This window comes from Malus sylvestris, chromosome 4, assembly GCF_916048215.2.
Source record: "Malus sylvestris chromosome 4, drMalSylv7.2, whole genome shotgun sequence".
NCBI lineage: Eukaryota > Viridiplantae > Streptophyta > Magnoliopsida > Rosales > Rosaceae > Malus > Malus sylvestris.
The window spans coordinates 26647611-26671054 of NC_062263.1; the positions used below are offsets into that span (position 1 = coordinate 26647611).

At 39.1% G+C, this 23444-nt stretch overlaps 1 protein-coding gene, 1 long non-coding RNA gene and 1 other non-coding gene across 3 annotated transcripts; all 3 read left to right on the forward strand.

Annotated features, from left to right (window-relative positions):
- The first annotated feature begins 3059 nt into the window (after positions 1–3059).
- On the forward strand, positions 3060–10132 carry LOC126620129 (pleiotropic drug resistance protein 3-like). The gene is made up of 24 exons (XM_050288610.1): positions 3060–3666; positions 3739–3862; positions 3960–4045; positions 4121–4205; positions 4409–4568; positions 4664–4740; positions 4874–4927; positions 5011–5101; positions 5204–5505; positions 5612–5890; positions 5975–6288; positions 6374–6534; positions 6622–6725; positions 6834–6993; positions 7084–7212; positions 7296–7366; positions 7468–7800; positions 7887–8177; positions 8269–8352; positions 8459–8592; positions 8701–8928; positions 9031–9202; positions 9310–9564; positions 9661–10132. Exons 1-24 carry the CDS (start codon positions 3284–3286, stop codon positions 9925–9927), a joined length of 4344 nt encoding a protein of 1447 aa, XP_050144567.1. The 5' UTR covers positions 3060–3283; the 3' UTR covers positions 9928–10132.
- A 6092-nt stretch (positions 10133–16224) lies between these two features.
- LOC126618509 (uncharacterized) lies at positions 16225–17224 on the forward strand. The gene is made up of 4 exons (XR_007621738.1): positions 16225–16590; positions 16671–16750; positions 16845–16939; positions 17086–17224. It is a non-coding gene; the product is annotated as an uncharacterized LOC126618509 (long non-coding RNA).
- A 5483-nt stretch (positions 17225–22707) lies between these two features.
- LOC126620534 (small nucleolar RNA R71) lies at positions 22708–22812 on the forward strand. Its single transcript, XR_007622557.1, has one exon. It is a non-coding gene; the product is annotated as a small nucleolar RNA R71 (small nucleolar RNA).
- Positions 22813–23444: the final 632 nt, after the last annotated feature.

Sequence of the window (23444 nt, forward strand, 5' to 3'; positions counted from 1 at the left end):
TACGATCCAACGGTCGGATCTCCGCCAATTGCCAAAACCAAGTGGCGGTTAACATTTTATTTTCTGAACTTACAAATCCAATTCGGGAAGATCTGTATATCTGATTCCTGATCCATAAGTTCCTATGGTCCTTGAATATTATGTACTATAACATATTAAAGTTTGATGATGATCCAACGGTTGGATCATCGATTGCTATAATAATAAAATGATATACCTTAATCGAACTAGGTTCACAATAATCAATTCACATCATATGGATCTCAAATAGGAACTTAGGGCATCTAATAAGACTTACAATGACATTGTCAGTCCGCTGACCATGCGCCGCCGAGGGTGGCGGTCGGCCACCCTGACTCACCGGAAAAATCAACTATTTTTAAAAATTCTCAAATTTTACAGGAATGAAGATCTCAATGAGTGGAACAAGTTTTATACCTGTGACTAGGGCCAATTTGGCTGAGAAAAGCCCAAATTTAGCTCAAACCGTACGGAAACCTTAAATTGGGTGTTCTCCAAAATTTGTCCTCCAATCGAACTCGACGCTCCAAAACTTGTTTGGGCTTTGTTCCTGGGTTCTAGGGGAGTGTTTTGGTACTGTTAATTTACTGGGTTACCTTCACAATCATCGCATTTCACCATGGCACCCACGGAACCCATGGGTTTCGTTCTACTCAAATTCAAGCTCAAACCCAATAAAATTTGGTTGGAAATGGAAGAGAGGAAGATAAGGATTTGTTTTTAGGTGGTGATAAGGGTTAGATAGCTAGAAAACCGATAGAAAAGTGTAGAGAAAGTGGCAGTGTGGGTGGTGCCCGACGAGTTACACAGACTAACCTGTGTTTCCCCCACTTTCTTGTCTCATTTCCCCTCCCTTCTTCTATTTCTGATTGGCCATTCTCTTCATCTCTCCTCCTCATTGGTTGCTCATTCCCTCATTCCTCTTCCACGATTAGGCAGTTCCGCCCCCTCGTTCTTCCTCTGTTTTTCTCTTCTATCTAATTCCATCTTCTTCTTTTTTTCCAAACTTTTCTATCAACTAATATTAAAATAGTAACCATATAAATATGGTAAATGCATAAAATAATAAATAGTGTCCGTACCAACGGACTTTTCGGATTTGCAGTTCCATAAAACTTTACCTGTAACTCCAACTTCACTTCTGCTTGTTTGTATGCATTTGTATCGTCGAGTACTTCATGAATATGCTAAAAGAATTTCGTATCTCTCACTATACGGTGGTCAACGAAAGCCAAAAACCTTCACCTCTAGGGCATTTCAATAAATTCATACTTTTAAAATTCTTAAAATAGTAAAATTAGGGACGGGCTGTCACATGGGAGAGGGAGGAGTTAGGCTAAGCCACATAATGGGCAAACTAATTTGGTTTCACTCACAAATAAAGAGAAATACCACCAGACCGTAGTAATAAATAGCCTGTATTTTAAACGCATGCGGCAGCAGCCCCAAAAACCCTAATATAATGTGTTGATGCACAAAATCAGCGAGGACTTTGGTACAACAGAAAGTGTCAGGTTTGTGACCTTCGCTTGGTTGCTTCGATCACTAGTGAAGATAAGTACGTAAATGAATAAGGACAGGGAAGCAAACACAAGATGTACGTGGTTCACCCAGATCGGCTACGTCCACGGAGTAGAGGAGTTCTCATTAATTATGAAGGGTTTACACAAATACATAGGTTCAAGCTCTCATTTTGTGAGTTCTAGTGAATAGTTTAGTACAAAATGACATTAGAGATTATTGTGGGAGAATGATCCCTATTTATAGAGGAGAGTTTCTAGTTTTGTTCTAACATTGACATGTGTCGTGTTGTGATTGGCTTCTGATGTTGACACGTGTCGAGCTGTGATTGGCTTCTGATGTCGACACGTGTCGCATTGTGATTGGCCTCCTGGTTGAAGGGAAGCTCTTCTGGGTCATTGATGGTATAACGTTGACCGGTGCTCAGTAGTTTCGGGATTAGTCAAGTATGGTACAAACATAATGCATCTATAAATATGCTGCAATAGGAGAAGTCAACATGACTTGAAGCTCTACAAGATTAAGATGAAAAAGGAAGAAATATGGCTAGCAAACTAATGGCAAATTATAACCACTTTTTTTCTCAGCATGTGATAGGCGTCAAATAAGCTCCAAGTTTTAATCAGATAAAACCTATTTAGCCAACAATATCTCCCAATTAGCCACAACAACTAAATGGGCTGTTATTTAAGTCCAAACTAAAATAACCAAATCAGTCAGTTCGTATGCAGCCAAAACTAAATGAATTTGAACCAAAACAAACCCAACTATATGTAATGGATATGCATGAAGAACTTACCTGAGTGAATATCTTTGAAATGCTTATTATTTTTGTGATTGTCAAGAGACATACTTAGACTAAAATAATTACAATTAAGACATGCACTAGTCTAAGACATTAAAGATTCAGGCGTTTAGTTTAGGAATTGCCAATTTTAGTCTTTTTTCCTGCAATTTCCCGTCCACATAATTAAGAACATTGTGTGCTGTGTTTCTTGCCAAGCAAGACACTGTTTTTTTTTATAAATTAACTTGTCCTTGTTTCATCAAATTTCTGGTGACATAGTTAAGTAAATCGGATTCGTCAGAGTTTTCGGTTTTTCAATTTCTTGCGAAACGGGTAGCGATCAAAGCCCACCTGTTTCCTTATTTCCCAAGTATTCTTCTATGCTAAGACTCCAATTAATCAGTGGACTCAATATTTGGGGTGTGATATCCACACACTTCTTTTTACTTCTCACACACCCTTCTAATTTTTGGTCATCGGATCGGATGAAATGAAGAAGATCAACGGACATAAATTAATAAGGGGTGTGTGAGAAGTAAAAAATGGTGTATGGATAGCACACCCCCAATATTTTTATCACATTGACAATCACATAATTCATATGTAGCTATATTTTTTTTCATTATATTAAGCTCATTGATTAACTCTTAATCGACCGGATTTTGTAATAAACCGCATTTAGTCAACTTGTTCTCTTTCTCTCTCTCTCTCTCTCTCTCTCTCTCTCTCTCTCTCTCTCTCTGGAGTAATATGTTGTTTATTCAAAAACAGCAATTTCAACTTCCTTGGACAGAAAGAATAAGAATGATGCATCATCTTACTTTTACCAACATAGTTTAAGCACGACTGGCATCAATAGTTTACATATATATGTGTGTGTGTGTGTGTGTGTAATTATGTGTATATTTACTTCCACTCAGTTTTTCTTCAAAGTTCCGCTCTAAGCTAACAACTATGGCTCAGATGGTTGGCAGAGATGAGATAGAGTCACTAAGAATCGAGCTGGAAGAGTTCGGAAGAAGCTTTAGGGCATCTTTTCGGAGTCATTCCTCCAGTTTCCGAGCCAATTCAGCGTTGAGTTCTGCCAAAGATGATGCGGAGGATGCTCAATTTGCTGAACAGTGGGCAGCCATTAATAGATTGCCAACTTTCGAACGGTTAAAATCATCTTTGTTTGACAAGGATGAGGGAAACGAGTTTGATGGTGAAGGAAAGCGAGTTGTTGATGTTACCAAGCTTCGAGCTCTGGAACGGCATCTATTCATTGAGAAGCTCATCAAACACATTGAAAATGATAACCTTCGACTCTTGCGCAAAATTAGAAACAGGATTGACAAGTAAGCCTTTTCTTCTTTTGCATGACGATCAAGTGAAGTTTATTTTTCGTTCATGCCAAACTGTTTTTGTAGGGTTGACGTAAAATTGCCTACTGTGGAGGTGAGATATAAGAATGTTTGTGTGGAAGCAGTGTGTGAGGTGGTTCACGGAAAGCCCCTCCCAACTCTTTGGAACTCAGCCAAAAGCATGCTTTCAGTAAGTACTCAAATCATGTCCAAAAGTAACAACTTAACCATTCACAAGTCAACTCTATGAATCTGTTTTCGATTTTTTCCTCACTTTTTCTGTGCAGATCTTTGCCAGGTTTCCGGGTTCAAAGTCACACGAGGCCAAGATAAGCATTATTAAAGATTTCAGTGGTACTATAAAGCCAGGAAGGTAAGCTATCTACTAAATTTAATTCAACTAAGCCAAAAGTTCTCATGTCTTCGTACTAAATCGGTTCTGTTGCAGATTTACTTTGCTGCTTGGGCCCCCGGGGTCTGGGAAGACCTCCCTTCTTAAGGCGCTATCCGGGAATCTGGACAAGTCCCTCAAGGTTTCTCTTATTTTTATACTTGGAACATCTTTGTAAATTTTTAATGTGGAATTCGTAATGGCCATCTTCTTATTTTAACTATTCGATTCAACGGGACACCATTATTACATGGAGTCCAGTAATTTCAGAGTTTGGTTAAGAGCTGCTTAAATTTGTTTGCTGACTTCATACTTGCTTGTTTTGTCCTACTTTTTCCCTGCTAGTTCTCAGGTGAAGTTACATACAATGGACACAAACTATCGGATTTTGTCCCCCAGAAAACATCAGCTTATATAAGCCAACTCGATGTGCACATTCCCGAAATGACTGTGAGGGAAACACTCGATTTTTCAGCCCGCTGTCAGGGTATTGGAAGCCGAGCTGGTAAGATATTGTTGAGCCTAAGATAATATTATGTGGTTAAATGTCTACAACCTATTGACGAAGGATAGTTGATCATCTGGTTTTATGCCTACAAGATGTAATGCTGGAAGTCAGTAAAAAGGAGAAGGAGGCAGGAATTATACCGGATCCAGATGTAGATACCTACATGAAGGTACTTCAACCTTTCTGATATTATTCATTCCGTGTTTATGAGATCATTGATTTCTCGCACTTTTCATTCTTCGTCAAGGTTATCTACTCTATTATTTATCATGACGTTTTTATAACTTATGAGTCTATGACAGGCAATTTCTGTTCAAGGACTAAAACGAACCCTTCAGACGGACTACATTTTGAAGGTAGAGTTAAAATCTTGTTTCCTATAATTTGTGTCTGCACAAATGCTTCCCAGCGTCTTACAATGTTCACGGTGGTTTTTCAGATCCTTGGACTTGATATATGTGCTGACACGCTGGTTGGAGACGCCATGAGACGAGGCATCTCTGGTGGTCAAAAGAAGAGACTCACAACAGGTAATGCAAATAGAAATACTGATAGTTTTAGAAAATTATGCAATGTCCTAACTTCCAGCCTATGATGACCTACCTTACCGGGTGTGAATTTTAATTTTGTAGCCGAGATGATCATTGGTCCCACAAAAGCCTTGTTCATGGACGAAATAACAAATGGCCTAGACAGTTCCACTGCATTCCAGATTGTTTCTTGTCTTCAGCAGCTGGTGCACATAACAGACGCTACTTTACTAGTTTCGCTTCTTCAGCCAGCACCGGAGGCCTTTGATCTCTTTGATGACCTTATTTTAATGTCGGAAGGGAAGGTTGTTTATCACGGTCCACGCGATCATGTCTTGGAATTTTTTGAGGATTGTGGGTTTAAGTGTCCTGAGAGGAAAGGGGTTGCGGATTTCATTCAAGAGGTAAGTGAATTGCAGCTTGCTTATGACTGTTTAAAGAAACAGTTAACTTTTTGGGCTTTCGAATCTACAGATTAAAGAAACAGTTAACATCGTGGTTCTGTTGTAGGTAATCTCTGAAAAGGATCAGTCATACTATTGGAACCACACCGAACCTCACAATTATGTATCCGTTGATATGTTCTCGGAAAAATTCAAGGCATCTTGTTTTGGGAAGAAACTAGATGAAGACCTGTTAGGGACAAATGATAAGTCCCAAAACCATGAGAATGCTCTCTCCTTTAGCGTGTATTCTCTTTCAAAATGGGAACTCTTTCGAGCTTGCGCATCAAGAGAACTTCTTCTCATGAGGAGGAACTCTTTTATCTATATATTCAAAACAAGTCAGGTCATCATTTGTGCTTTCGCGTTTACACTTCTCAATTCAACTTAGGAATTATGAAAACATGCTAAGACTATTTTTTCGCTGCAGCTTATCCTCATTGCATTTATTACAATGACCGTGTTTTTGAGGACTCGAATGGATCTTGATGTTACTCATGGTAATTACTACATGGGGTCCTTGTTCTTCACTCTCACAATACTTGTCGTTGATGGAATTCCCGAGATGTCCATGACACTTCAGCGACTAGAAGTATTTTACAAACAGAGAGACCTTTGTTTTTACCCGGCTTGGGCTTACGCAGTTCCTGCAACACTTCTAAAAGTTCCTGTTTCACTTGTGGTATCCCTGGTTTGGACTTCTCTTACCTATTATGTCATTGGATACAGTCCCGAGCCACAGAGGTCAGCTTGAGTTTAAAAGGCTTATTTCATTTATGTTTTCGGTTTAGTTTCAGATTGTTGTTAAGGTGACGTGATCTTGTTTTAGGTTCTTCTGCCAGTTCTTGATGCTTTTTGCTGTTCACTTTACATCATTGTCCATGTTTCGCTTCCTGGCCTCGTTCTTTCAGACTATGGTTGCCACTATGACAGCCGGTAGCTTTGCATTATTGTTTCTCATGCTATTTAGTGGATTCGTTATCCAAAAACGTATGATTAATTTACCTGTTTCTCCAGTTCATTTAGAAAAAAATCAGCTGAACAAACAAATTTAATTAGTCATTTTGTTGTTTGCAGCTTCCATGCCTATTTGGTTAGAGTGGGGTTTTTGGGTTTCTCCCCTGACATATGGAGAGATAGGCCTCTCTGTTAACGAGTTTCTTTCTCCGCGATGGCAAAAGGTTGAGCATCTCATTTCATGGAAGATCGAAGAAAAATATTATTAACTCCTTTTTTTTATGGCATTTTCATCCTCCTCAGGATGCTTTCTGTTTTTTTTCCCTCCGCAGATGCTATCCCCAAATTCTACTACTACTATTGGGAGACAAATACTTGACAGCCGTGGCCTGAACTTTGAAGGATATTGCTACTGGATATCACTTGGTGCCTTGTTTGGATTCACAATAGTTTTCAATATCGGATTCACCTTGTCATTGAGTTTCTTCAAGTGTAAGTTATTTGATTTTTCCGCTATCCTATTTTAGCGCTAGAAGTGGAACTTAAAAACACCTCAACTCATCCCATTTTACACACACTTAGCTCCTGGGACATCTCGTGGAATCATTTCACACGAAAAGCTCTCTCAAATTCAAAGTACTAATGACAACCTCGGTGATGCCAATTTGAAAGAGAAGTCCACAAATTATCCTCCTAAAACAACTGAGAACGGTTAGCAGATTCGTGTTTGTTTCCCTTATTTTACAGAGAAACTTCCACAACATTTTTACAGTTGCCTTTTTCGGGATTAACAGGAAGAATGGTCTTACCTTTCACTCCCTTGATGGTGGTGTTCCAAGATGTGCAATACTATGTTATTCCTGAGGTGACAATATTAAGTGTTCATTTGTACAAGGTTCAGATAGTTGCAGGATTAAAAAGCTTTTACTAACGTTAATTTCTTTCTTTCATGTATTTGCATTTCAGACAACCAGGGAACCGGGATTTAATCAGAAAAAGCTCCAGCTTCTGAGTGATGTTACAGGAGCGTTTAGGCCCGGTATCCTTGCAGCACTGATGGGTGTGAGTGGAGCTGGGAAAACTACGCTTCTTGATGTTCTTGCTGGCAGAAAGACTAGTGGCTACATTGAAGGAGACGTAAAGATTGGTGGATATCCCAAGGTTCAAGAAACATTTGCTAGGGTATTGGGTTACTGTGAGCAGACCGATATACATTCTCCACAAATCACGGTAGAAGAATCTTTAATCTTTTCTGCTTGGCTGCGTCTGGCTTCGCAGATTGACTCAAAAACAAAAGCTGTAAGACCATTATATGTAGATATCAAAAATCAAATCTTCGGTTTCAGTTTTATTAGTGATATGGTTTTTTTTGGCATTTCTAACAGGAGTTTGTGAATGAAGTTCTTGAGACAATTGAGCTTGATGGAATAAAAGATGCCTTGGTTGGCATACCTGGTGTTAGTGGTCTGTCAACAGAGCAGCGTAAACGCCTTACAATTGCCGTGGAGCTTGTTTCAAACCCCTCCATAATCTTCATGGATGAACCTACGACTGGTCTGGATGCAAGAGCTGCTGCGATAGTGATGCGGGCAGTGAAGAATGTTGCTAATACAGGAAGAACAATTGTTTGCACCATCCACCAACCGAATATCGATATATTTGAGTCATTTGATGAGGTAAAAACTGGATATTAGAAGCGTCATTCTTTGATAAGGTTTTAACCCTAAAGTTTCTTAAGTTGCAGTGTTTTCTTTTCTTTGAACACAGCTAATTCTATTGAAAACTGGAGGGCGTATAATCTACTCTGGACCGTTGGGACAACACTCGAGTAGGGTTATAGAATATTTTCAGGTTCGTAAGTTGCACTCTGATTTCTGAAATATTAGTTGCTATAAGCAGAATACTTGTACCAAAGATTTGGTATGCTGAACTGTTTCTATATAATTACTTCTGGCAGAGTATTCCCGGGGTTCAAAAGATTCGGGATAACTACAATCCAGCAACATGGATGTTAGACATCACTTCTACATCAGCTGAAGCTGAACTTGGTGTTGATTTTGCCCAAATATACGGAAAATCTTCTTTACATGAGTGAGTTCACTTGAAAGTGTGATCAAATCATGGCTTTCGAACTCGGATTTTTGTGTGATTGTTTTTGAAAACTCGAATGCGACTCATTTCATAGTATCCCATTTGCAGGAACAATATAGAGCATGTAAGACAGTTGAGTACCCCACCTCCTGGCTCAACAGATCTTCATTTCGCTACCCGATTTTCACAAAATGGCTGGAGACAATTCAAGTCTTGCCTTTGGAAGCAGAACTTGTCTTACTGGAGGAGTCCCGCATACAACTTGATGCGCATCATGCATGCGCTTGCAACATCTCTAATTTTCGGGGCCTTATTTTGGAACCAAGGACAAAATCTGTAAGCCCTCAGATCATGTTATTTTGTCCAATCGTATAGAACCTTCATTCACTCATATCTAACCAACCATATTCTTACTTGATTTTCGATTTCTGTATTTAGAACCAACCAGCAAAACTTGTTTAATGTACTTGGTTCAATGTTTGCCGGTGTCTTATTCTTGGGCATAAATAACTGCTCAACCGTTTTGCAACACGTTGCAACGGAGAGAAATGTTATGTACCGCGAAAAATTTTCAGGGATGTATTCTCCGTGGGCATTTTCACTTGCACAGGTGAATTTATCTTATATCTGACAACATACTCTATTTGTACCTTTCTTCACACTTTGTTTGTACAATGTAGTACTCCTCAAGTTCACAAAAGTCTTCGAAAATTGCAGGTTGCAGTTGAATTTCCCTATCTATTTGTCCAGGCAGCCACATTTACGATCGTCACATATCCAATGATCGGATACTATGGGTCATCATACAAGGTTTTCTGGTACTTTTATGCTATTTTTTGCTCATTCCTGTACTACAATTACATGGGATTGATGCTCGTGTCATTGACGCCAAACTACTTGGTAGCTGCAATTCTCGCCTCAGTTTTCTACACATTGTACAATCTGTTTGCTGGTTTTCTGATTCCTAAACCGGTAAGCCTACTCATTCTACGCCAAATACAAAATCAACGTTGCTTTTCAATATTTTTGGACCAGAAGGCTGACTTGGATAAGTTGTTTTTCCTGCAGCAAATTCCGAAATGGTGGATTTGGTTGTATTACATGACTCCTACATCTTGGTCAATGAATGGTTTGCTTACTTCACAATATGGAGACATAAACAAGGAGGTTATAGTGTTTGGCGAAACCAAAACTGTGTCTGCCTTCTTGAAGGATTACTTCGGGTTTCACCATGATCAGCTGGCTCTGGTGGCGGTAGTTCTCATTGCTTTTCCGATTGCTTTTGCATCCATTTTCGCCTTCTGCATAGGACGGTTGAACTTCCAGAGGCGGTGAATGTGTGATGAATCTCCTCCAGCCACAGATGAAAATGTCACGCATCAGTAGAGCTAGTATGCCTTCTGTTTGTATGTATAAATCTGTCAGTCTGTACCAATTAGACCTGTCAATGTATCGGATTTTTATTATAAAGCTAATATGAATTTTCTTGTAATAAAAGAGGATCAGGCGATAATAGCTTCTCGACTGAGAGCCTACCGTGTTCATTCCCTTATTCGTATTCAAAGAAATAGAGAAATACATACAAGGGGAACATGAAACCAATTCTCGCAGAGGAAGAGAACAGCCAAAGAGGAAAAAACAGAGTAAACGATGCGACAGGGAGTAACAAAAATTCGAATCTGATGTAATTAGTAAAATATGGAATCCGTATATGATCCAAATTCGTTAAAAGAAACCAGCTTTTTTTTGCTACATGTTTTCATACACCAAGAACTCCGCCTATGTAAGTTTATCTTACATTGCCGGTCCCAAGCCCGGATAAAGGAGGAGGGGGAGGGCGTCAGGTAGTCGACAGCCGGCACTCCATGATCACGTCGAATCCTTATGAAAATGAATCCAGAACAAAATCGCGCTAAAGCTAGGGCGTCACCCGTAAGTGGCGCGCTGTGTGGCCCGAGCACAGTGATAAGTGAGCAAGGGTCGCTGTATCTCCATCGGCACCCCGATGCAGTGTTAAATGAGCAAGGGGGCCATAGAAACTTCTTTTCGAACGACTCCACTCAAAGTTGTTTGGGAGCATATGCTCCTATCAACTTTACACGGGACACACAAAAGAAGTACTTTGATCCTATTAGACGGGGGAGGGTGAAGAAGCTAGGACAGAAGGGTAGAGTTCAAGAGAGCAAAATGCGTTTAGGAACGTGGAATATAGGAACCTTAACGGGAAAATCTATGGAAGTAGTGGAAGTTATGGTGAGGAGAAGGATACATATTATGTGCCTACAAGAAACTAAGTGGGTTGGTAGTAAGGCAAAGGATCTAGAAAACTCAGGGTTTAAACTTTGGTATTCGGGCACAAATAGAACGAGAAACGGTGTTGGCATCATCGTGGACAAGACCTTGACACACGATGTTGTAGATGTCAAGAGGGTAGGAGATAGAATCATGGCAATCAAGATTGTAATAGGACAAGAACTTATCAATGTGATTAGTGCGTACGCACCTCAAGTAGGGTTGGATACGAGTTCGAAGGAGAAATTTTGGGAAGACCTTGGAGACTTGGTGCAAGGAATTGCTCAGACGGATAAGTTATTTATAGGAGGAGATTTAAATGGACACGTGGGCAGGGAGACAGGCAATTATGGAGGTTTTCATGGTGGCCATGGTTTTGGGGAGAGAAACGAGGATGGGGAAGCTATCTTGGATTTTGCAATGGCATATAATCTCTTCTTAGCCAACACCTTCTTTAAGAAGAGAGAAGAACATGTGATCACCTACAAGAGTGGGTCGTCAAAAACACAAATAGATTTTCTTCTAATGAGGAAAGGGGATCGTATAACTTGTAAGGATTGCAAAGTTATACCAGGAGAGAGCGTGGCTAATCAACATCGCTTGTTGGTGATGGATGTACATATCAAAAGAGTGAGACAAAAGAACAAGACTTGGAAGTGCCCAAGGACTAGATGGTGGAATCTAAAAGAAGAAAAACAAGCCATTTTCAAAGAGAAAGTAATCACCCAGTGTGTGTGGGATAGAGAGGGGGAAGCTAGCCAAATGTGGGATTCCATGGCTAGTTGTATTCGAAAAGTAGCAAAAGAGGTATTAGGGGAGTCCAAGGGCTTTGCCCCACACCAAAAGGAATCTTGGTGGTGGAATGAGGAGGTACAAACAAAGGTGAAGGCTAAGAAGGAATGTTGTAAAGCCTTATACAAGGATATGACTAATGAAAATGGTGAAAGGTATAGAAAAGCGAAGCAAGAGGCGAAGAAAGCTGTGAGAGAAGCTAAGTTAGCGGCTTACGACGATATGTATAAACGACTAGATACCAAAGAAGGAGAGTTGGATATCTATAAACTAGCTAGAGCAAGGGAAAAGAAGACAAGGGACCTAAATCAAGTGAGGTGCATCAAGGATGAGGATGTAAAGGTTCTTGCTACAGAGAACGCGGTTAAAGACAGATGGAGAGGTTATTTTCATAATCTTTTCAATGAAGGACATGAAAGGAATGCTTCTTTAGGGGAGTTGAGTAACTCAGAAGAGTGTAGAAACTACTCTTTTTATCGTCGAATCCGGAAGGAAGAAGTGGTTGTAGCTTTGAAGAAAATGAAGCATAGAAAAGCAATAGGCCCAGACGATATACCAATCGAAGTGTGGAAAGTTTTGGGAGAGACAGGTATAACATGGCTCACTGACCTTTTCAATAGGATTTTGAAAACGAAGAAGATGCCAAATAAGTGGCGAACGAGCACTTTGGTGCCTATCTACAAGAATAAGGGCGACGTACAAAACTGCATGAACTATAGGGGTATTAAGCTAATAAGTCATACAATGAAGCTCTGGGAGAGAGTCATTGAGCATAGATTGAGGCAAGAGACACGGGTTTCGGACAACCAATTCGGGTTCATGCCAGGGCGCTCAACCATGGAGGCAATCTATCTCTTACGAAGATTGATGGAAAGATATAGAGATGGGAAAAAAGATTTACACATGGTCTTTATAGATTTGGAGAAAGCGTATGATAGGGTCCCAAGAGACATTCTTTGGAGGATTTTAGAGAAGAAAGGGGTACGAGTAGCATATATCCAAGCTATAAAGGATATGTATGAAGGAGCAAAGACTGCCGTAAGAACTCATGAATGACAAACTGAAAGCTTTCCCATAACTGTAGGATTACATCAAGGCTCATCCTTAAGTCCTTACCTTTTTGCGTTGGTAATGGATGAGTTAACAGGACATATTCAAGATGATATTCCTTGGTGTATGCTTTTCGCAGACGATATAGTATTGATAGATGAAACTCAGGAAGGGGTAAATGCAAAGCTTAACCTTTGGAGAGAAGTGTTGGAATCTAAAGGTCTTCGCCTAAGTCGATCAAAGACAGAATATATGGAGTGCAAGTTCAGTGCAAATGGAGGCCAAAACGAGTTAGGGGTGAGGATCGGAGATCAAGAAATACCAAAGAGCGACCGTTTTCGTTACCTAGGATCTATCTTGCAAAAGAACGGAGAATTAGATGGAGATCTCAACCATAGAATACAAGCTGGATGAATGAAGTGAAAGAGTGCATCCGGTGTGTTGTGTGACCGCCGTATGCCACTGAAGCTTAAGGGAAAATTTTATAGGACAGCAATAAGGCCGGCGATGCTGTATGGCACAGAATGTTGGGCGGTGAAGCATCAACACGTACACAAAATGGGTGTAGCGGAGATGAGGATGCTTCGTTGGATGTGTGGTGGTAGGATTTTTACTACTCATGTGAATGCGATAAAAACCTCCTATTTTACTTGCAAGAATCACAAGGTTATTGTAGTATAAATGGATCTCGCAAGGTCATTCTCCACATGGATTATTAAATAAATCGAAACAAACCAGATTTCAATTAATGATTGTAAAGTAGAAATTTTGATGATTGATTTTATAACCTACTTAAAGTAAAAACGAATTTAATGAATTAATGATAAGACAATCTGCAATATTAAAACTAGAGAGAAAAGAAAACAGTTTTGAGAGAAATCAAATTAAGAAAGCACTAGGGTTCCACCATCACCTAACAATCCTATGAATTCTTACCAATTACTTATGATCTACACATGCCATTTTGAAGGTTAGATTTTCCTAATTCATATTCTACTTGGAACCTCCAACATAGAATGTATATCTAACATGCAACCCGTCCGGACGTTCGGATCAAATATGAACATGAAAGACTCATTATGCTTTATGAAAATCCTTTGAAAAACCATGCAATCCTTAAGACGTGATATTCATCCTAAGAGAAATTACAATTATTAATCACAAGAAGCCAGCGTCAATTTCAGGGAACCTTCCGACCAAAATTGCATCAAATTACTTTTCTAAAGATCCTAATGGTGATCAGGCATTACGACAATTAGATAGTTTTTATCCCGGTGATTAACAATTCAAAGTACGCATGCAATCGATCATAAGCAATTAAATAAAAATCACATATTCATGCTAAGGCTCAAGGCTTCGCCCTAGCAAAAGAAATTAGTTCCGCATATTCATAATTGAAATCATAGAAATATCTATTAAGAAAAGGATTGAAAACACCTTCAAGTAGAAAATCTTCAAAACCCTAGAACTTCTCTCTGTCTCCAGTATTGCATAAAAATAAAGCGTACCCTAAAACTGTAGACGGCTAAGCAATATATTTGCTAAGCCACCACAAAAACCCTAGCAAACAAAAACCCTAAATTAAATAATAAAATTCGTCTAAAATCTGAACAGCCACGTTTTGGCCCAAAAGCTGCTCCAAAACTGGCCCAATATAGCTGGATTTGATGTTTGGAATATTCTGAACACTTTTCCAGAAGGCCACGAACCCATCCGAGGTCATCTTGGGCTCCAAAAACGTCATTTAAGCCCAAAAACGTCACTTTCCAGCACTGCGCACTGCTTCTTTATTTCATCGCCAGAAAATAACTGCTTGGTGGAAAAATCCCAAATTTTGATACGATCAAGCTAATTGACTCACGAACGTCCTCCAATTGAAATTACTCCAAAATTCGTCCATTTGGTCCTGTTTTGCTCCAGAGGAAGTCGAAAGTCCTATATTGAAAATACAATTCAAAGTATCAAAATTCTTCCAATATATTAACCAAAATATACTAAGATTAGGGTAAAATATATAATATAAAATCTACTCATCAAATACCCCCAAACTTAGCTTTTTGCTTGTCCTCAAGCAAAACAAGACTCAAACAAAAATAAAAACTTAACAAACTAACTAGCTAAAATTAACTGACAAAAATTTTCACCTTCAAAGTTGCAATCCATAGCAAATTTTAAAAACTAGAACATCTTTTCAAAAGTTCCAACCAATCCCACCACAGAGTCTAAGCCATTTAGAATCAATTAGAAAAGAATTCACAAACTTCCTTTGGTGTAAAGTGAACCAACATAATTAAGGAGACTCGACTAAAACCCTTACCTCTCGTCCTTATTTATTTCACACATAGTAACTTTAAATATAACTCTCTTTCTTTTTCTTTTTTTTTTTTCTTTTTCACTTTTTTTTTTTTTTCATATATAACATTTTTTTTCTCCAGTAACAGTAGTGGTCGTGCAATGTCGGTTTACTTAAGCTTTCGATCCAACCCATGTAGCGAGCTTTAGGTCAATGACTCCCAAACCACTAGGGCTTTAGGACACTAGGTGTAGAACACCCCTAAGGACTTATTAACCCGAGCTGAAAAGGCTACGAAACCAACTAACCACCCTGCCTCATGCCAAAACTCTACCGTTTGACGCGAGAATCACTGCTGATTAGGCAGGACTGGCCCGGTTACTAGGCAGAACCTCGGGTGAGACAATTATTACTTTATTTATTTATTTAATTTTCTTTTTTTTTTTCACACTAATAACTGACTTTACTTAAAATAAAAATTAAAAATTAAAAATAAACTTAGACTAAAAGCAAGTATTTCAATCTCACTCCCCACAAACCATGTTGGTGTGATGTGCAAAGTTCAAAGTATAATTCATGAATTAGTGTCTAAGCAACGATAAATAGAAAAGACTCTAATGTGGGATTAACTTTCACCATGTCCATTTGTTCTAACGCTTAAAATACTCTATGGATATTAACTTAGGAATAATGAAAATTTTTAAACTTGACACAACAAAAAAAACTAAAATTTACTTTCCCACCCCCAAACTTATGTCACACTTTGTCCTCAAGGTGTGGAAACTAAAATAAAAGAAACTAAAAAAAAAAAAAAAAAAAAAATAAGAAAATAAAACACCAAAAACCTATAACTAAAAAGAACCGACAAACTAAAAGAAAAAAAAAAAATAATAATAATAAAATAAAAATAAAAATAAAAATAAAAGGAAAAAATAAAAGAACATGAAAAAAACAAATGAGAACAACACCTTGCAATTGAATTGATAACAGCATGGCCACGTAAGGCCTTGTCAAACTACCCATGTGCACAGCGCCCAATTGATGAGATATGACAATCCATGTACACTGCAGGCGTGCACCAATAATTTAAACATTGGATGCCCATCCGTGACTGGCAGCTGGCATGCTAATTTGAATAGTGGCATGCACTGGCATCAGTCTTCTGTCAGTCATCAAACACAGAGCCCAACGGCTCTCTCCCCTCTCTATCTTCAAACCGTGGCCTAGGGAAGCATAAAAAATTGATGAGGCGCAGACGTGTCAAGCATCAGGCAGGGGACTCCATAGGATTCGAAATTAAGGGTGAAGATCAATACATTGGCCCATGTCTCTCTAGAAAAGCTAAAAAGGCTTTTAATCCTGCTCAGTTCGGCATCCCTCTTCCTGCAGACCTTTCATTTTATTTTTCAGCCCTCTCTCTCTCTTCTCTCAGACCCCAATGCTCTCTAAAATGAAAAAGAGCTCTCATTCTGTCACATTTTTCTCTCATTTCCTTACTCCTCTTCACCCTTAGCCGTGCAACCAACACACCTTCCTCTGCAAAAAAATCCGAACACAGCCTTACCACAGAGGTAAACATTGTCCATTTGTGCGTCTCATATACTCCACACTGCATGTGTAGACTGATGTGGTATTTTGTTTATGTGCACAGGTTCTCGATCTGGAAGTTTAGCCATGACAAGGAAAACGCAATGCAAACCAGCTACCATGCAGATCTGGTTCCTGCAAAAGGTAAAAATCTTGTACTCCGTAGGTTAATGACAAAAATAGCTTCATCACCTATGCATATAATTATAATGGTGTGGTATGTGTGCACAACACTCAGATCTGTGACAGACCCGAGAAAGAACTCTCAAACTGAAACTCCACTGGACATAAAGCATGGCCCATCATGAAGGTTTTGATCTTTCGATTATGAAGGTATAAACTCATCCCTGTTCTTGGTTAAATGTCATGATTTATTTCGTCCATGGAACTTTGAAAAATAATAACAAACACCATATGTATATGCGGGTATGAACATGAATCGAACGAACAACATACTGACTAACATGATATGATGAAAGTGAAGTTGAAGTGCGGGAGACTGATGAACAAATAACAACACTAATAAGACCTTCAGAAAATATGACTTTCACAAGCTTGTGTGTTTTAAGTGATACATAACCTGGATCATGAAAATCAAAGTGTCATTAGTCTTCTTGTTGTGAACTGTGCAGGAAATGTGGTCACTGATAGATCCGTGGGAAATAAAATGGACGGCGAAACCTCAGCTGCAATAGACAAAAACGGGACAAGCTTCCAAGAACCCAGATCGGTGAATCTGGGAGGTAAAATTTCATATCCTTTCAAGTGGAATTGTTGTAGATCTGGTAATAATATCTGTACTCAGTTCTGTGGTGTATGGATCTGTGATTTAATTGTGCTTCCTCCATGCATCGCAAAACTGAGCTGCAGAAATTAACTGCTCTAAATTCTGTTTATGTGCTGGATCTGCAACAATCACACCCAAACTTGCATCTGTGAATGATTTTTTTTTTTTTTTTTTTTTTTTTTTTTTTTATATTGACTGCTTTAAATTTCCTGCCTAGTGTAGATGTGGTTGATGTGAACGTTAGACTTGCTGCTGGGTGCAGGATTCCAGCCTAGGACGCGCTTTATTTTCCATGTTCGCAACCTGCAATTAACCAATACGCGTTAAAAAATGGAACATAAAAATAAAAATAAAATGGGTAAATAAAATCAACTTGCCATCTTCCAAATTTATTTATTTATTTTTTTTTTTTTTGAATTTTTCGTTTTTTTTTTTTTTTTTTTTTTCCCGAATTATTTCTATGTGTATGTTTTTTTCTTTTTTTTTTTTTTTTTATTAAAGAGAAAATCAAACAAAAATTAAAATTAGCAAAGAGTTTAGAAAAATTGGGTTGCCTCCCAATTAGCGCTTTATTTTAAGTCTGTAGCTAGACGTTGCGGAAGTTCGGTGGCTAGATCACTGGTGCCTTCAGAGTCAACGACTCGTATGCTGTATCGAAGGGTGACTCCACGTATGGTTTCAGCCTGTGACCATTCACCTTGAATGTGTTGCCTTGAGCCTCATTAGATATTTCAACTGCCCCATGAGGAAAGATTTTTGTAACCACATACGGTCCAGTCCAACGAGATTTCAATTTTCCTGGAAACAACTTTAGCCTTGAACTGAATAGCAACACCTTTTGCCCTGGCTGGAATTCTTTCCGTAAAATTTGACTATCATGAAACGCTTTAGTTCTTTCCTTGTAGATGCGAGAACTTTCATAAGCACCCTGACGAATTTCCTCCAGCTCATTGAGCTGCAATTTACGTTGTTCCCCAGCTGAGTCATAAGAAAAATTTAACTCTTTAATTGCCCAGTAAGCCTTATGCTCCAGCTCCATAGGTAGATGACATGCTTTCCCATAAACGAGTCGAAATGGCGACATCCCAATAGGAGTTTTATAAGCTGTCCTGTAGGCCCACAATGCATCATTTAGTTTTAAACTCCAATCTTTTCGTGTTGAACCAACTGTTTTCTCCAAAATGCGTTTTAATTCTCTGTTTGAAACTTCCACTTGACCAGATGTCTGTGGATGATAAGGTGTAGCCACACGATGATTAATCCCATATTTTGCCAACAAATTAGCAAATGGTTTATTAATAAAGTGCTTTCCCCCATCACTAAGAATAACGCGTGGAATTCCAAATCGCGGAAATATAACACCTTGGAGGAACCTCAGGACTACTGATCCTTGATTAGTTGGTGCTGCTATGGCCTCGACCCACTTAGACACATACTCCACAGCCACTAAAATATATTGATTCCCATGGGAAGATGGAAATGGTCCCATGAAATCAATACCCCAAACATCAAATAGTTCAACAATCAAAATACTTTGCTGGGGCATCTCATTCCTTTTGGACTGGTTGCCGACTCTTTGACACCTATCACAAGCCATGCACCAATTATAAGCATCTTTAAAAAGTGTAGGCCAAAATAACCCGCTCTGCAAAATTTTCTCTGCTGTCCTTTTCTGCCCAAAATGTCCTCCACAAGCAAAATGATGAGCAAACCTTAAAACGCTTTCCTGTTCAGCTTCTGGAATACACCTGCGAATAATCTGGTCTGGGCAATACTTAAATAGGTATGGCTCATCCCAGAAATAATGCTTCACATCAGATAAAAACTTCTTTTTCTGCTGAAATGTTAAATCTGGATGCACTACACCTTTAACTAAGTAATTAACAATATCAGCGAACCATGGTGTACGGAAATGGACTGCAAATAACTGTTCATCTGGAAAACTTTCCCTCAGTGGTAGGGAATCCTCTTCTGAAACTGTGGGAATAATCAATCTAGACAAATGATCAGCCACCACATTTTCACTGCCCTTTTTATCTTTGATTTCTAAGTCAAACTCTTGCAATAAAAGAATCCAACGAATTAATCGAGGCTTAGCATCTTTTTTAGACAACAAATATTTCAAAGCTGCATGATCTGTATAAACAATCACTTTAGCTCCAACTAAATACGAACGAAATTTTTCCAAAGCAAAAACAACTGCCAACAATTCCTTCTCTGTTGTTGCATAATTTAGTTGTGCATCATTGAGGGTTCGACTAGCATAATAAATAACTTGGGGAAGTCTATCTTTCCGCTGTCCAAGAACTGCCCCCACTGCATAATCTGATGCGTCACACATCAGTTCAAAAGGTAAGCTCCAATTAGGAGCTGCAATAATGGGTGCTGTAGTGAGGAGTGTCTTTAACTTCTTGAAGGACTCCAAACAAGCCTCATCAAAAATGAAAGGGACGTCTTTAGCCAATAAATTACACAAGGGTCGGCTAATCTTGGAGAAATCCTTGATGAACCGTCTATAAAACCCGGCATGCCCAAGAAAAGATCGAACACTCTTAACAGTTGTCGGGGGTGGCAACTTTTCAATTGCATCAATTTTAGCCTTATCAACTTCAATACCCCTATTAGAAATCAAGTGGCCCAAGACAATTCCCTGCCTAACCATGAAATGACACTTTTCCCAGTTTAAAACCAGGTTGGTCTTAATGCATCTGTCCAGAACTAAAGATAAATTCTGCAAACATTGGTCAAAAGAATCCCCAAAAACAGAAAAATCATCCATAAATACCTCAACTACATGTTCAACTAACCCGGTAAATATGCTCATCATGCAACGCTGAAATGTAGCAGGCGCATTGCACAAACCAAAAGGCATTCTTCTATATGCGAAAGTCCCAAAAGGACAAGTAAAGGTTGTCTTTTCTTGATCCTCAGGGGCAACTGGAATCTGGTTGTACCCTGAATAGCCATCCAAGAAACAGTAGAAAGCACGACCAGCCAACCTTTCCAACATTTGATCAATGAAAGGCAATGGAAAATGATCTTTTCTAGTTCCCGCATTGATCTTTCTATAATCAACGCACATACGCCACCCAGTAGTCAAGCGAGTAGGCACAAGTTCATTATTATCATTTTTCACAACTGTAATACCAGAACGCTTAGGCACCACTTGAGTTGGACTAATCCACTTACTATCTGAAATGGGATAGATCATCCCAGCATCTAGAAGTTTCATAACTTCATTACGAACCACTTCTTTCATAATCGGATTTAACCGACGTTGTGCGTCAATGGCAGGTTTAACTCCATCCTCCATCAGAATTTTGTGCATACAAATTGTAGGGCTGATCCCTTTAATGTCAGCTATAGTCCAGCCAATTGCATCTTGATGACTCCTTAAAATGCGCAACAATTTATCTTCCTCTGTTGATGATAAATCAGCAGCTATAATAACTGGCAGCGAAGAATCTGCACCCAAGTAAGCATATTTCAAGTGTTCTGGAAGCACCCTTAACTCCAGTTTAGGTGGATGTACCTTAGAAGGTTGCAATAGCTTTTTGGGTTCCCCCAAACTTTTAAAAAACGTGCCTCCAACGTGGAGGTTGAAAAGGAACACTTTCCAAAGCTGAAACATACTCAAAAACCTCTTCATCTTCTGTATATTTATTCTCAAACCCGTGCAACACATTTAACAATGGATCAGATGTCAAACGTGACATAATTTCAGCATGTAATATGCTGTCAAGCACATCAACACGCATACAGTCATGCACATCACCTGGCCTTTTGGTAGCTTCAAATAAACTGTACACAACAGATTGATCTTGCACTCTAAGTGTAAGTGTCCCAGCCTCTACATCAATTAACGTTCTGGCTGTAGCCATGAAGGGACGCCCCAAAATAATCGGTGTTTGCATATCTTCATCCATATCCAAAATCACAAAATCTGCAGGAAGGTAGAGATTATCCACTTTAATAATTAGGTCTTCTATAATACCCCTTGGATAAGCAACTGAACGGTCCGCTAGTTGTAGAATAACTGATGTAGGCTTGATTTCTCCTTGTCCTAGTCTCTGAAAAACAGAAAAAGGCATTAAATTAATACTAGCACCTAAATCAATTAAAGCACGTTTAAAATGAGAATTTCCAATTGTGCATGAAATTGTAAAACTCCCTGGATCTTGTTTCTTTGGGGGCAATTTGTGAAGCAGAACAGCGCTGCACTGTTCTGTAAGAATCACTTTCTCAAAATCCACAAGCTTCTTTTTCTTTGTGCAAACATCCTTCAAAAACTTGGCATAAGACGGAATGTTTTTGATGGCATCAATTAACGGCAGATTTATCTGAACTTTAGACAAAGTCTTCATGAAATCTGTCAATTGTTGATCTTTAACTTTAGGCTTCAACCGTTCGGGATAAGGCATAGGTGGCTCATAAACACGATCCTCAACAATAACTGCACTATTTTCGGAACTGTTCACTGTCTGTTCAGAATCTTTTGAATTGGCAGATTTTTCAACAATCCCCGAATCTGTTTTAGGCTGTGAAATCACCCGCGAATTTTGAATGCAATTTTCATCCCTGTTATCAAAACTTTTTCCGGAACGTAGAATTCTAACTGCCTTGCAATCTGCACCTCCCCTAGGATTTGGTTCGGTTTGACTGGGAAATGTACCTGGAGCCCTTCCAGAAACCTGCAAAGCAATCTGCCCAATTTGTTTTTCCATGTTTTTCACTGATGCCTGCAGATTTTGAATTTCTTGAGTGGTAGTATTTGCCAATTTTTCAATCGCTACCTCCCAGGCAGCCTTAGGTGCAGCAGGTTGCTGTACCTGCTGTTGAAATTGAGGTCTAGTGTGCTGTTCCTTATCCCACCTTAGATTAGGATGATCTCTCCAACCTGGGTTGTAGAAATTAGAATATGGGTCGTATCGGGGACGCTGGAAATTGTTAAATGCATTAACCTGCTCTGCTGTAAAATCTGGTGAAACCTCTTTATGTGGGCAGCTCATAAAATCGTGAGTTATCATGTTGCAAATGCTGCAGGCAGCTTGTAAAGGCTGCTGTGCAGCAACTTGAGAACCTGGCATTCTTTGTAATAACATGTCAAATTTTGCGTCAAGCCTTTTCTCCATTTTTTCAATTTGTGCTGTAACATATGGAGAACCAGTAGACATCTCGAAAGCTGACCTAGATTGTGGCTGCTCCACTGCCCACTGCTGAGTATCTTCTGCCATTTTTTCAAATAACAAACAAGCGTTTTTGTAGTCATATTCGACCCTCTGAAAAATATGTGCATTTGATCAGTAGTGTTAATACCCGAATGTGGACATTTTCTAATCAACTCCTTAAATCGCTCCCACGCCTCATGAAACTCTTCATTTGGTTTTTGGGCAAAAGATAAAATCTGAGTTCTCATGTCAAGCGTCTTAGAAGCTGGATAATACTTGTTTAGAAATTTTTCACTGAGTTGGGCCCAAGTTGTAATGCTTCCAGATGGGAGTGTGAGGAGCCATCTCCTTGCCTGATCTTTTAGAGTGTATGGAAACAACCGCAGCTTAATAGATTCGGCTGAAAATCCCCTCACCAAAATGTTTTTGCAACCCATTAAAAATTCCGCAATGTGCATGTTAGGATCATCAGATGACAACCCATGAAACGTAGGTAGAATATTCAACATGTGCTGTTTTATTTCAAATGCAGTCCCTTCCTCCACTGCCGGATATGTGATGCAACTGGGTATATTTGTGGTATGGGCAGTCAGTGAATCACCCAGGGGCAGACCTGCCTCTGGAATTATAAACGCCATTTTTTCTTTGTTGTGCAGGTCCCCAGAAAAGACTGATTCCAGAAACCTCTCCTGCAGAGGACGAACCCGCTGCAAATGTTGTTCCCTGCGTTTCCTCCTTAAATGCTGTTCAAATTCTGGATCAAATGGAATCAATTTTTGCACTGTTGAACGGGTGCTGACCATGCACAGATTTCTGAAATCTGTACTGTTGTAATCTGTAAAAATAGATGAAAACGAAAATTAAATATTTTTTTGTTTTTTTT

Bases quoted from the DNA above. Each gene is read 5' to 3' on its own strand.
- LOC126620129 (XM_050288610.1), top strand. From the start codon at position 3,284: ATGGCTCAGATGGTTGGCAGAGATGAGATAGAGTCACTAAGAATCGAG. The intron at 6,535-6,621 runs GTATGATTAATT...TGTTGTTTGCAG, and splicing joins TGGATTCGTTATCCAAAAAC to CTTCCATGCCTATTTGGTTA. The intron at 6,726-6,833 runs GTTGAGCATCTC...TTCCCTCCGCAG, and splicing joins TTTCTCCGCGATGGCAAAAG to ATGCTATCCCCAAATTCTAC.